Below are 15441 nucleotides of genomic sequence, written 5' to 3' on the forward strand. Positions count from 1 at the left end.
GGGAGGGACTGGTGGTGGGTAGAGCTGGGTGTTGCTCTGGTGGGCAGAGGTCAGTAAAACTTTACTCTGCTTGTCTGCTGATGGGTGGGGCTGAGTTCCCTCCCTGTTGATTGTTTGGCCTGAGGCGATGCAGTACTGGAGGCCAGAGGCTCTTTGGTGGGGCTAATGGTGGGCTCCAGGAGGGCTCATGCTAAGGAGTACTTCCCAGAACTTCTGCTGCCAGTGTCCTTGTCCCCACGGTGAGCCACAGCCACCCCCTTCCTCTGCAGGAGACCCTCCAACACTAGCAGGTAGGTCTGGTTCAGTCTCTATGGGGTCACTGCTCCTTCCCCTGGGTCCCGATGTGCACACTACTTTGTGTGTGCCCTCCAAGAGTGGAGTCTGTTTTTCCCTCAGCCCTGTCGAAGTCCTGCAGTCAAATCCCACTAGCCTTCAAAGTCTGATTCTCTAGGAATTCCTCCTCCCATTGCCGGACCCCCAGGTTTGGAAGCCTGATGTGGGGCTCAGAAACTTCACTCCAGTGGGTGGACTTCTGTGGTATAAGTATTCTCCAGTTTGTGAGTCACCCACCCAGCCGTTACGGGATTTAATTTTATTGTGATTGCACCCCTCCTACCGTCTCATTGTGGCTTCTCCTTTGTCTTTGGATGTGGGGTATGTTTTTTGGTGAGTTCCAGTGTCTTTCTGTGGATGGTTGTTCAGCAGTTAGTTGTGATTCTGATGTTCTCGCAAGAGGGAGTCATTTTGTTTACTTTTGATTCAGTGATTAGTTAGGAACTGACATTTCTATAAAGAAGACATACAGATGTCCAAGAGGCACATGAAAAGCTGCTCAACATCACTAATTATTAGAGAAATGCAAATCAAAACCACAGTGAGGTATCACACCGGTCAGAATGGCCATCATCAAAAAAATCTACAAACAATAAATGCTGGAGAGGGTGTGGAGAAAAGGGAACCCTCTTGCACTGTTGGTGGGAATGTAAATTGATAGAGCCACTATGGAGAACAGTATGGAGATTCCTTAAAAAACTAAAAATAGAACTACCATATGACCCAGCAATTCCACTACTGGGCATATAACCAGAGAAAAGCATAATTCAAAAAGACACGTGCACCCCAGTGTTCATTGCAGCACTATTTATAATAGCCAGGATATGGAAGCAACCTAAGTGTCCATCAGCAGAGGAATGGATAAAGAAAATGTAGAACATATGCAGTGGAATATTACTCAGCCATGAAAAGGAACGAAATTGGTCATTTGTAGAGACATAGATGGACCTAGAGACTGTCATACAGATTGAAGTAAGTCAGAAGGAGAAAAACAAATATTGTATATTAACGTATACATGTGGAATCTGAAAAAATTGGTGTAGACAATCTTATTACAAAGCAGAAATAGAGACACAGACGTAGAGACAAACGTATGGTTACCAAGGGGGAAAGCGGGGGTGGGATGAATTGGGAGACTGGATTGACATATATACACTATTGATACTATGTATAAAGAAGATAACTAACAAGAACCTACTGTATAGCCCTGGGAACTCAGTGCTCTGTGGTGACCTAAATGAGAAGGAAATCCAAAAAAGAGGGGCTATATGTATACATATAGCTGATTCAGTTTGCTGTACAGTAGAAACTAACACAATATTGTAAAGCAACTATACTCCAATAAAAAATTTTTTTAATTAGAAAAAATACCTTAGTCATTGTGTTGCAATGGTTCTGCTTCAGATGGTATATGATGTTCAGTTTGTTGTATTTTTCAGGAGTCATACTCCTCAGGTATCTATTTTGACTTGTGAGTTCACATTCCTTGTGCACATTGGCCCCTGTGTCTGGTAACTTGTATTAGGAAAGAGCTGAAAGTTGGGGACCGTCTCAGCATGATTATTAATAGCGCATTCTTGTCACTTTCAAAAGTATCCTGGCTTGGATGACCTATTATAATGTCGCTCTTGTTGAAAGCTAAGATCCAGGGTGTGTTTTCCTCAGTAAGTTTAACATGAGTGGAGGTGATGAGCCTGGGCACAGAGAGTCTCAGGAACCATGAAACACTGTGACCAGGCAAATCCTCTGATCAGGGTATGTCACCTTTCAGCTCCTGGGCGAGGCAGCGTTGGGGGAGGCAGTCACCCTAGGTTGTCACCTGGGGCTTTGGAGATGGGGCGTGGACGAGTGAAGGCCCAAGGATTGCTCTTCAGCCCTTTCCTGTTTTCATCAGCTAACCTAACCCTACCCTAACTTTATCCTAACTACGTCTGGGTAGTTGCTACTGGCTTCTACTGAGGAGGCACTTATTGTCTCCAAGCAACTCAAGGGAAAGGCAAGAACCGAACTTAAAATTTCCCCTCCCCTTGAGTCCCTCCAGGCTGCCCTTGGCAGCCCTTTTCCTCAGTCTGTCCACCAGTTAAGGGTCGACTCTTTTTTTTTTTTAAATTATTTTATTTTTGGCTGCATTGGGTCTTTGTCGCTGCACGCGGGCTTTCTCTAGTTGTGGCAAGTGGGGACTACACTTTGTCGCGGTGCACATGCTTCTCATTGCGGTGGCTTCTCTTGTTGCAGAGCACGGGCTCTAGGTGCGCGGGCTTCAGTAGTTGTGGTGCGTGGGCTCAGTAGTTGTGGCTCGCGGGCTCTAGAGCGCAGGCTCAGTAGTTGTGGCTCACGGGCTTAGCTGCTCTGCAGCATGTGGGATCTTCCCGGACCAGGGCTCGAACCCGTGTCCCCTGCATTGGCAGGCGGATTCTTAACCACTGCGCCACCAGGGAAGCCCAAGGGTCGACTCTTTAGAGTCTTCCAGTTTTGTGTTATTTCTTGGAATCCATACTTCCATTCGTCTTTTATAGTTTTGGGAGGAAGGCTATTATGTCATCTTGGATAGGAACCCAAGATTTCCCAGGGAATTACTCTGAGAATCTTGAAGTGTTTTTGAAATTTAAAATATGTATCAGTTTATATTGTTTTCCTGTACTGATTTTTTGAGGCATAACGTTTGATGAAGGCAGGCTGCCTAAAAACGAATAATATGTGTGAAATGGTGACTATTCATCATGATCTTATGAAGTTGACGGATGCAAAGTGCATTTTTATGTGTCTTATTTTACAGATGAGGAAATTGAGTTATAGAGAGATTAAATTATCCAAACCAGTGATTTGGTGGTGGGAAGTCTTGGTTTTGGATAATATAACCAAATCTCTTTTTGAAATAAATCCAGAGAAAAATAAAAAGGAATCATTCTAAACATGCTCTACTTCTAGTTCAGAAAAAAAAATTAAAATATTATACAGGCCATCCTTGATCTACCTACCTGTTTCTTCTCTATTGAATGCTGACCAGTGACTAGTCCTTGGTGTTTGAATATTCGTTGTTCTGGCATTTTCTTCCTTTCTTTTTTTTTTTTCCTGTAACCCTTCATTAGTTATTCCCTGGATCCACCTCCTCGTCCCTATACTCTTGGCTCTTTCATGTTTCCCAAATTGATTCCAGGGTGTGTGCATGGTTGGCAAAATGGGGAAGGAGAAAGGAGGTTTAATAATGAATGCTACATCTCCTTTGCTTCTTTCTGTCACTTTCCAGTGGATTCACCAACACACACACAGCCCAGAGGCTGTCTCAGAGAGCCCAGTGCTGTACTCAAACTGTTTGTTTAGTTTTTTCCATATTCATGATTTTACTTTTCATGTCTTGAAATTCTATTGGGAAAAAGAAACAAATTGCCTTCCAAAGTGTCTGACGTATTTTTTTGTATGATTTTTACTCTTTGGCAGAGTTGTGGATGCCTCTTCAGGCTCCTCTGACGACGTTGACAAGGGGTGAGTTGACTGAAGTGGGTGGTGAAAGGTATTGGGAGCGCTGACCGCAAAGGGAGGTCTCTCTCCATAAGAGACTGGAAGCTTCTATAGGTAACTTTCTTTTGGGGTCTAGATGGAAAAAAGAAGAGGTCATAAGTGGGCCAATCCTTACTCATGGTCTCTTTGTGACCTTTAGTAACTAGTAGCCCAAACTCTTAGGAAGCTATCAGAATGTGTGTGTGTGTGTCTCTGCTAGCGTGGGCCAGGAAAGGAGGAAGGACGGGACAGAAGAGAGCAGCCCTGCTCCAGCTCGGCTCTGGCCCTCACCCTCCAGAGCTCTGCCTCCATCTAAGGCTAGTGTCCCAACTGTAAACCCACCATCATATTGGAGAGAGCCCCTGCCTCGGGCTTGTTGTTCTTTGAACCAAACTGAGGAACAGCAAAGGAGTACCCAGTACAAGAAAAGTAGGGCTGCAGGGGAGGGAAGGATAATCAGGAAGTTAGAAGGGGCTGGAAGTTTGTAGATCTACAGGCTGAAGTTGAATTTTGAAGTAAATGCAGCCTCAGTGCAGTTACACATGAGAGTTAGGTTTAGAAATGAAGAATGGTACTTTTCTGGATTTGTCAGTCTTCTTGGACAGGCCTAAGGTCTTCATTACAGCTAAGAAAGCCCTGTTTCTTGGGAAAATTGAAATACTGATTGCCAAATAAGTAACTTCCATGTAGATTTTTAGGGTTCAACCAGTTTACAAATTGAAGACTACTTGTAACTAATTAACTCTATGAAGTCATTTGGAGTTTGATCCTGTGTTTTTAATTCCTTAGAAATGACCCCTATGAATTGACCTCAGTAATCTGTGACGGAGCCACCTGTGAAAGGTGAGGTATATATTGAGGGGTGGGGGACCAGGGGAAGTGAAGTGGAGAAATTTAGTCTCGGGATTATCCATGGCAATGCAGAATTTTCTGGACAATGATCTAAAATTCTTTCTAAAAACATAGGAATTGCAGTGAGTTGTTATGTTTACTATATTTTTAAGATTCAAGGAATCCTTATTGTTCAGAAATTCATTATATGACTATTCCATGTAGAATATCACTAATGATAAATTTCTGCATACTAGTGAAGTAAAATAGAACAATTCTTGAGGGTCGATGATGGTAATAAAGATGTTAACTTTGATAATTCATATGAATGAGTCTGTGAAGTTGCAAAGGAGGGAACTGGTGGTGGATCTCTTATCATTGGGAAGATAGGGTTTATACTGACACATGAAGAAAAGGGAAAACTATGGAAAGTAAAGATATAGTGGCACTGAACAGCACCTTCAATCAACTGGACCTAATTGACATTTATAGAAGAGCTCACTTAACAAGAGTGGAATATATACGCTTCTCAAGCTCACATGAAACATTCACCAGTATAGATCACTTGTTCAACAAAATAAACTATTTAAAAAAATTTACAACCACAAAGGAGTATCACCTAATGCCTGTTAGAATAGCATCGTTGGGCTTCCCTGGTGGCACAGTGGTTAAGAATCTGCCTGCCAGTGCAAGGGACACAGGTTCAAGCCCTGGTCCAGGAAGATCCCACATGCTGTGGAGCAACTAAGCCCGTGTGCCACAACTACTGAGCCTGCGCTCTAAAGCCCACGAGCCACAACTACTGAGCCCGTGTGCCACAACTACTGAAGCCCACATGCCTAGAGCCTGTGCTCCTCAACAAGAGAAGCCACTGTAATGAGAAGCCCTCTCACCACAACGAAGAGTAGACCCCGCTCGCCGCAACTAGAGAAAACCCGAGTGCAGCAACAAAGACCCAACGCAGCCAAAAAAGTAAATCTAAATAAAATAAAAAAATATGTATGTATAGAATGGCATTGTCAGAAAGATAAAAAATAACAAGTGTTGACAAGGATGTGGAGAAAAGGGAAGGCTTGTGCACTGTTGGTAGGAATGCAAATTGTTACAGCCACTATGGAAAACACTATGAAAATTTCTCAAAAAATTAAAAATAGAATTGTCATATGATCCAGCAATTCCACTTCTGGGTATTTATCTGAAGAAAATGAAAACACTAGCTTCAAAAGACATGTGCAACCCCGTGTTCATTGCATTCTTTACAGTAGCCAAGACATGGCAACAACGTGTCCGTTGACCAGTGAATGGAAAAAGAAGCTGTGGTATATATGTGTGCAATGGAATATATTCAGCCATAAAAAAAAAAGAATGAAATCTTGCTATTTGCAACAGCATGGGTAGAATTCCCGGACTTTTACGCCAAGTGCAATAAGTTACAGAAAGAGAAATACCATGTGGTCTCACTTGTGTGTGGAATCTTAAAAGGAAAAAAAGCTTATAAATAAGAGAAAAGATTGGTGGTTTCCAGAAATGGGGGGTGAGGGCTGCGTAGGGGGTGGGTGAAATGGGTGAGGGAAGTCAAAAGGTACAAACTTCCAGTTATAAAATAAGTCACCCTGGGGATGTACAACCCCTGCTGGAACGGGTTGTACAGCATGGTAACTATAGAGAATCCTACTAATAATACTGTATGAGGGATGGTACCTGCAAACTACAGTTGAATTTGAAGTAATTGCAAACACAAAAACCAGTTACACCTTGGGATTAGGTTCAGAAGTAAAGAAATGTTTTTAATCTTGATCCATTAAGGATTCTTTTACAGGCCTAGGAATTTCATTGCCACCATGTGAAGCTGCATTTCTAGGGTAAAATGAAATACTTATTTCCAAATAAGCACATTATGCATGAATTTGTAATTTTCAATTCATAATTGAAAATGTATCTCTCTACAACTTAGCCAATTTGAATGAAAAAAGTAAGTCTATGAAATCACGTGATGTTTCTGTACATTTTAATCCTTAAGCTATGAGCAGAATGAATTGATATCTGTAACCAATAAGGAAGCCATCACTGAATGGTGAGATTATATGTAGATAGATAGATATGTAAAGATGCACACACAGAGATATTGAATACTAAGTTTCTTGTATGCCTTTTCTAAAATGTTGGTATGTTCTGTATGTAGCATTCTTTTTTTGATCTAGTTGGATAAAAGAGAAACAGATCAGAAGAGGGAGACTTACTCCCATCTGAGTGACTAGTAGCCAAAACTCTTAGAAACCTGTCAGATTGCCTGTGTGAGACTCTGCTAGAACGGGTTGTATTCGTTTGCTAGGGCTGCTGTAACAACATATCACAAATTGAGTGGTTTAAACAACAAAACTTTGTCTCAATCCTCAAGGCTAGAAGTTGGTATCAGGATGTTGGCAGGGGTGGTTTCTTCTGAGTGCTGTGAGGAAGAATCTCTTCCATGCCTCTCTCCTAGCTTCTGGTGGCTGCCGTCAATTGCTCCAATCTCTGCCTTCATCTTCACATGGCATCCTTTCCTTTTGTATAAGGACATCCGTCATATTGGATTAGGAACCCACCCTAACCAGTAGGACCACATCTTGACTAATTACTTCTGCAACAATGCTACTTTCAATAAGGTCACATTCTGAGTTAAAGGGGATAAGACTTCACCATATGAATTTTAGTGGGACAGTATTCAGTCTACAACGTGGGACAAATGAGGAGAGATTCGTATTTGGAAACAAGGGGAAGGCTAGCTGTGGCCTGGGAAGAGACGAGCCCTCAACAGAAGAGAATGGAGCTAACAGCCCCTAGATCTGTCCCACACCCTCCAGAGCTCTGCCACTACGTAAGGGTCCTCCAACCCAAACCCGTGATGGCAGTGGAAGTGGCTGGAGCCATCACTGCCTCAGGTCTGCAGTTGTTGACCCTGTGTGAGGGGCAGGAAAGGTGACCAGGAGGGGTGAAAATAAGGAAGTGACGGAACTGGAGAGTCAGGAATTTAGATGCAGTAAGAGGGCTGCGTACCTACAAACTGAAGTTAAATTGAAATAAATGCCATCACAAAAAGCTGTGAGCGTTCGGATTAAAGGAATAGTAAAGAACTTGAGGCATTACTATTTTCACAGGCCTAAGATATCAATTACTGCCATGTAAAGTCTCATGTTTAATGAAAATGACATACCAGCTTCAATTTAGTGTTAAATACATGAGTTTTTTAAAGATCAACAAGTTCATAACTATAGTAATTGTAGCCATTTAAATGACAAAAACCAAGTCAGTCAATTACATGTGATGTCTGACAATGTAGCTTTTAAACTCTTTAGCCCATATCTGAATGAATTGATTGATATCAGAAACACGAGGAAGCCACCAGCAAAATATGAGATATAAAAGAATCAAGATATATATATAATTAATATACATACACATATACATATTTCTATAATGCAAACACATGCTCACACACAGACATACAACACAGAGAGAGAGATTGAAATTTGTGAAATTTATTCTAAGGAGCATTCACAGCAATAAGAGTGTGTTTGACACTGTTTCTAAGTCGAGTCCTAGTAGGATGTGTAGGTAACTCTGTCTGCTCTGGGTCCAGTTGGAAAACAGAGTAGCAAGTCATAAAAGGGCTGCTGCTTTCTCTAAGTGTCCTACCACTACTTACAGGCCGAAGATCATCATTACCACCTTATAGAAGGTCTCATTTCTAATAAAAATGACATAGCAGGCTCAGTTTTGTGATATATACATGAATTGTTAAAGATCAACCAGTTCAAAAGTTGTAGAGTAACTGTAGCTATTTGAATGAAAAAAAGTAAGTCTAGAATTACGTGTGGTGTGTGAACCATGTATCTTCTCAATCTTTTAGCACTGCCCGGAATGAATTGACATCAGAAACCGATAAGGATGGCAACAATGAAACGTGAGATATAAATGAATATTAAAGATAAATGTTTTATACATACATGTATGCACATATATTTATATACTCTTATTAATATGAACACACAAACACATAATCATAAATACTATGGAAGAAAAAGAGGTGCAGTTTTCAAATTCATTCTTAGGAGTATCCATGACAACACAGTGTCTTTGACATTGTTATTAAATCTTCTCACTGTAACACCTGTTAGTAACTTTCTATCTTTTTTGGATCTAGTTGGATAAAAGAGGAACAGGTCATAAGAGGAATCCTTCCTCCTGCTAATAACTACCAGCCAATTCCTGAGTCATGAACTTTTCTGATAGGTCAAAAACATTTATTACAAATGTATATAGAATCATTTCTGGGAAAAATGAGATACCAGATTTCAAATAATTGAGTTACATGTGAATTTTCTAAGAGCCAACCAGTTTATGAGTTCAAGGGTAATTATAGCCCACCTGAACTAAAAAAGTAAAAGTCTAGAAGTCTTGTGGTATTTTATTTTGTCTGTTTTTAATCCTTTAGCACTGCCCCGAGTGAATGGACAGCAGCGTCCTCTGAAGGACTCTCCAATTCAAAGTGAGCTCTGATGAATAAATATGTATGTAATATGTACACACACACATATGTGCATAGTATACATATACAGAGAGATTGAGAATTGGGATGTTCACCCTTAGGAGCACCTATGGAAATATAGAGTTCCCTCGATACTGTTTCTAACGTCCTCTCATGGTAAGGTTCTATGTGGAATAGTCTTTGTCTTTTGAATTGAGGTAGAAAAAGAGGCACAAGACATAGAGGGAGCCTTCTTACTCACAGTCTTGAGTCTCAGTTACTGGCAGTCAGACTTTCGGGAAGCTGTCAGATTGCCTGTGCATGAGACTGTCCTGGAGTGGGTGTGGGGAAGATGAAAGCCGTCTGGAGCAAGGAGAATAATAATAAATTGTATCAGCTACCATGTGAGGCTGATAACCCAAATCCAGACCCATGTTCACATCAGATGGAGCCCCTGACTCAGGCCTGTAGTTACTTGACCTTGTGTGAGGGGCAGGAAAGACGAGCATGCTTCCTGTGGAGCACAGACGTGGTCAGGGAGTTAGATTGGTCAAGAAAGTTGGGTACCTACAAGCTGAAGTTGAATTTGAAATAAATTCCACCCCAAAAGGTTGTTACACATTGGATGAGATTCAGTAGTAAAGAACTGTACTTCAATCTTGAGTCATTACCTTTTTGACAAGTGTAAGATATTCATTACAAATACATAAAGCCTCATTTCTGGGGAAAATGACCTACCAGGTTTCAAGCAATCGATTTACATGTCAGTTTTTAAAGGGTCATCTAGTTTTATAAGTGAAAGCATTAATTGAAACTAATTTGAACCAGAAAGTTTAACTGAGAAAATTATAGGGTGTCTGACTCTGTGCCTTTTTAATCCTTTAGCACTGCTTTGAGTGAATTGACAACAGGAAGACCTGATGGACCCACCACTGTTGGACCCACCCCGGATACGTGAGACAGAAATAAAGATAGAGAGATGTCAACAAAAAAATACATATGTATAGAAATGCAGAGAGGGAGAGCATGCGAGAGTGAGAGAAAGAGAGGAAAGGGGAGAGAGGTTGATTCTATTTGGGAGGTTCATTTTTAGGAGGATTCGTGACATAACAGAGTGTCTTTGACATTGTTTCTAAATCTTTTTACTGTAGCCTATGTAAGTATGTTTCTTTCTTTCTTTCTTTTGTATCTAGTTGGATAAAACAGAAACAGGTCATAAGAGGGATGCTTCTTACTCATCTGTTTATCACTCTTAGATGCAGCCGAAACCCCTAGGGAAACTATCCAAATGCTTGTGTATGAGGCTGTACTAAAATGGGCCAAGAAAGGAGAGAAACTTATTTTGCAAGGAGAAAGTTGTACTCCTGAAGGGGTTCAGGAGTCAAGAAATGTCTATAAACTTGATTCATGACTTCCCCCCGCCCCACTGAGGACGAAGATTTTCATTACAAATGTATAAAGCCTCACAGGGGAAAATGAAATACCAGGTTTTAAATAACTGATTAGAATGTTATTTTTAGGACAACTAGGTTATGAATTGTAAAGCTATTGTAGCTAATGTGCATTGAAAAATAAGTCTAGGGAGAGGTGAAGTCTTACCATGTGCATTTATAATCCTTTAGCCATGACCAGAGCCAGGTGGAAAAGGTAACTTGTGTTGAACCCTTCAATGAAAGGTGAGATATAAATATATAGAGATAGTGTAAGGGGGGGTATTGAGATTTGTGAAATTTATTCTGGGGAACATCTGTGGCAATACAGTTTCTTGGCCGCTTTATCTAAGGGTTCTGTTTGTTTGTTTTGCCAGCCTCAGTATGTTACTTTCTTTCTTTTTTGGATCTATTTGGGGGGAAAAAAGAACAGGTCATAAAAGGGAGTGTTCTTACCCCTGGTCTGTTTGTTACCCCGAGTTAGGAGCAACCCCTATCTGATACTTTCCCTTAGGAAAGTATCAGATTGCCCATGCATGGGCCAAGAGAGGACAGAAATATAATAGGAGTTAGGAGAAGGTCTGGGTGGATGGAGAGCAGAGGGGAGCCCTCAGCAGAAAAAAGTGGATCTGATAGACCCTGCATGTGTCCCTCACCTTCCAGAGCTCTGCCACCATGTGAGGCTGGTGCCCCAAACCCAACCCCGCCATCACATTGGAGGGAGCCCCTGCCTTGTCTTGACCCTGTCTGAAGGGCAGGAAAGACATCTATGATTCGTGAAGGGTTACTAGGTGTGGTGTAGGGACTTGAGAAGGCAGGAAGTTATAGGACAAGTGAGATGAGTACCTACAAACTCAAGCTGAATTGGAAGTAAATTTAATCACAAAATGGTGTTACACTTGGGGATTAGGTTCGGGAGTAAAGAAATGTACATAAATTTGATTTATTAAGTTTTCCCACAGGACTAAGATTTTTATTACCAACGGATAAAGTTCATTTGTACAGAAAAATTAAATACCAGGTTTAAAATAACTGATTAGAATGTTATTTTTAGGGCAACTAAATTATAAACTGCAGAGTAATTATAGCTAAATTGCATTTAGAAACAAATCTATAAGACGCATGGAGTCTTACTATGTCCACTTTAATCCGTTAGCCCTGACTCATGTGACTTGAGAGGCAGAGGTGAAAGGTGAGATATAAACAGAGAGAGAGGGGAAAAGGGGAGGATATTGAGATTTGTGAAATCCAGTTAGTTATGGAGTCCTTGTCTCAGGCAGTTATTTGAATCCTATTCAAGGAGGAAACAAGATATCCATAATATGTGAAACGTAGGTGGTGCAGGGACCCAGGTTCCAAATAACTAATTGACATATAATTGTTTTAGAGTTCAACCAGTTCATAAGTTCTAGAGCAAGTGTATCCAATTTCAGCCAAAAAAAGTGAAGTCGTTTCGTGCTATGTACATTTTTAATCCTTCACAATGACCCAAATAAATTGACGTCAAAGGTCTTTGACTACTTTGATATAGCTTGCCTTTTAATTATGGTGCCTTCCAAGGCTGCTGATATAATTTACTTGCATCAGTGCTATCTATATCTTATGAATCTCTATCTTTATAGAAAGAGTGAGACAGAAAGAGAGAAGCAGACACGGAGACAAGAGACATAGGGAGAAACAGAGAGGGAAAGATTTGCAAAATTCAGTCTTGGAAGTATCCATAGGAATACAGAGTTTTCTAGACAATGATTCTAAATTTCTTTCTGTAAGATTGGGTCATCCAGTGAGCTAAGTCATGGTTCCTTTAGATTTAAGGAATTCTTTTTCTTCAAATAAGTTTCTCACATCACTGTTCCATGTAGCAAATCTCTAATGATATATTTTTGCATTTGTTGGCGGTTAAAGTATGATGGGACTGCTGTCCAAGATCGATGATGGTGAAGAAGACAGTGACTCTCTCAATTCACATTAGTAAGTCAGTTTGAAGTTCGGAGGGAGGGAGCTGTTGATGGCTTTCTTATCTTTTAGAAGATGGGGCTCATGCTGAGGAGAAAAAAAAAGAGCTATGGAAAGATAGCAAAATGTTGGGGAGGGAGGGTATACAATGATTCCATTTGAATTTGCATATAAGTACCATACTTGAAAAAATATTTCCACGTATTCACAAGTAAATGTTCTTCTAGTTTGAAAATGTGAAAATATCCTTAGTAGAGACTAATTTTATGACAAAGTTTCTTTCTAATCAGAGGATTGCCAAATGCTACTTGCTCTTCACTTGTGTTCCTTTCTCATTTTTCTTGGATATGTTCTGATTCCTAGTTTTGTTGATTTTGTCTATGAGCAAATGGGACTGAGAGCCAAAGCAAACATGTTTTGCTGATTAAAGACCGCTTCATGTCCATTGGGATTTTATGAATTTTGACTTGCTCCTGAGTAATCTCATGAGAGTACTTCCTGTTGCACTGATCTGAAGGCATTTTTACCTGTGCTCAATGACAAGGACACGATACCTTCTTAAAATCACACACGTCTGACTCTCCCTCCCCCAAACTACTATGTATAAAATAAGCATCAAGGATCTATTGTACAGCACAGGGAAATATAGCCGTTATTTTGTAATAACGTTAAATAGAATATAATCTATAAAATTATTGAATGACTATGTTGTACACCCAAAACTAATATAATATTGTAAATTAATTGTACTTCCAAAAAAAGCCCATGTGTCTGGACTGCAGAATTATTCCTGCAATTTTTCTTCTGCTACTCTCTTGGTCAGTTACTTAAGCATTCACCGACTTGAATTAATGTTGGGGAGTGAGTATTGCTAAAGAGGCATTGAATTGGTTACTGTTGTAATCTGTTGGTGTCTAGACAAAAACAACGTGAAAACTAAAGGGGCGACTAATGAATACAAATAGTTCTTCAAATTACCCATGAATTTCCATTTTCTGTTTTTTTATCATGGGCCATCAATGAAGAGTTCACGCTGCTACTTAATTAAATGATATGTCTGCCTATTAACTATATATTTTCTGCAATGAGGCTGCCCAGGGCAGGGGCAAAATTTGAATAGACTGAGCAAGGCAAGCATTTCCTTCTTCTTACAAACAAAAAGTGTTAGTTTAGTTTTGTTTTTTAAATTACGAATGCTTATGGTATAGATTTGGGTGGCATTTGCAATACTCCCTGTGTGAGAGACACTGGTGTTTCAGACCAGGGGATGGTATTAGATTTGGAGTAAGACCTGGAATCAGTGCTTGGCTTTGGCATCTAATACGCACTGGACACTTGGCAAAATACTAAACTACTTTAAATTTTAGGTCTTTTATCTGTAAACTGGTAATAATGCTATCTACAATATCTATCTACTGGGTGCTAGGTGTAGTATAGTAAAAAACTAAAACTAAATGTGGAGTAATATGTGCACACATATTATTCAGTGTGAATTTAAAACTCCAAAGCACTGTAAATAAATTTTATACTAAAAACCAAAACTAAAGCAACAAAATTTCACTATTAGGAAAATCAGAAAATACAAGCAATAAAACCTCCCATGAAGAGGCATTCCTAATGTTTAATAGATGCCCTTCAAGGTTCTTTAGGCTTATATATTTTTTGTTTATGGATATGGTATCATACATTGTTTTAAAAATAACCTTATTACTTAGTGACATATCATGACTATATTTCCATACATTTGCAACATTATATATTTTTTAATTTCAGATTTTTTATTGTTGCCTGAAGTTCTGCCTATATTTGACTTTATTGATTTTTAAATTTGCAACATTCCTTTTGACAGCTGTATAATATTTCATGGTATAGATGTTTAAATTGTCATTCATTTAAATTGTCAGATATTTCTGGACATTTCAGCTGTGACTGATTACAAAAAATGATGAATAACTTTGAGACCACACCTCTGTATATTTGATTTCTTTATAATACAAATTCTCGGAGGTGGAAATTGTGTGTCAAAAGGAACGTTTGTGAGGCTATTGATTTTGCTACTTTCCACACCAAGATGCAGTGTGCATTTCTTCCCCGTTCACGCTAGCCATCGTTCATCTTTTCAATGTTAGTTAATCTGTTTGTTCTAATGCACATTTGACATTGTTTTTGTTTCTACTTTTTTCATAGAACTTGTATTTCATTGTTTTCAAACTACCTTTGCCCGTTTAAAATTGGGGTATTTATCACTGCCATTGGATAGAAAAGTTAAATATATCCTTTTTATATCATAGATAGGGCAAGTATTTTTTCCCAGGTTGCCTAGCTTTTCACTATATAGAAGCTTATAATCCTCATACAGTTGAGTACATCTGTCCTTCTCTTTATGATTGATGCCTTTAGTGTCAGAAAGTCTTTCTCTACCGAAGATTTTACTATATTCACCGAAATTCATCTATGTTTTGAATTTATTTTCTACATTGAAAGAGAACATCTGCCCAGGATTTATTTTGTATTAAGGTATAAAATGTAGGCGTCTACTTTTCTCCCAGGTGACTACTTAGTTTTCCCAGCATCAAAGTTGCATCCCCCTCCATTGTCCTTACCCTAATTTAATGATCCTTATTGCATTTATCACCTTCTAACTTACTACCTTATTTACTTATTTATTATATTTATGGTCTGCACGAGACAGAATTGAAACATCATGATGGAAGAAAATTTTGTCCATTTTTTTAACTGCTGTATCTCCAGTGCCTCAAACAGTGCCATGGCACATAGTAGGCACTCAGTGAGTTTGGTTGAATGAATGAACCCATTATTGAAAACATTTATATCTTGTTCAAAGATTTTTAAATCCATCTCTATCACGTTATGAATCTTTATACG

The 15441-nt window shown here is 39.5% G+C and overlaps 1 protein-coding gene across 1 annotated transcript in view; it reads left to right on the forward strand.

Annotated features, from left to right (window-relative positions):
* Window positions 1–15441, forward strand: part of LOC307064927 (phosphatidylinositol 3,4,5-trisphosphate 3-phosphatase TPTE2-like) — a gene marked incomplete at both ends in the record, with an annotated part of 86651 nt that overhangs the window by 17123 nt on the left and 54087 nt on the right. The window contains 6 exons of the mRNA XM_079721634.1: window positions 3772–3816; window positions 4621–4674; window positions 8552–8605; window positions 10055–10123; window positions 10792–10845; window positions 12505–12570. Of these exons, the coding sequence (XP_079577760.1) occupies window positions 3772–3816; window positions 4621–4674; window positions 8552–8605; window positions 10055–10123; window positions 10792–10845; window positions 12505–12570 (342 nt within the window). The remainder of the gene's footprint in view (window positions 1–3771; window positions 3817–4620; window positions 4675–8551; window positions 8606–10054; window positions 10124–10791; window positions 10846–12504; window positions 12571–15441) is intronic.

This window comes from Hyperoodon ampullatus, assembly GCF_949752795.1.
Source record: "Hyperoodon ampullatus genome assembly, chromosome: 16".
In the NCBI taxonomy this organism is placed as follows: domain Eukaryota; kingdom Metazoa; phylum Chordata; class Mammalia; order Artiodactyla; family Ziphiidae; genus Hyperoodon; species Hyperoodon ampullatus.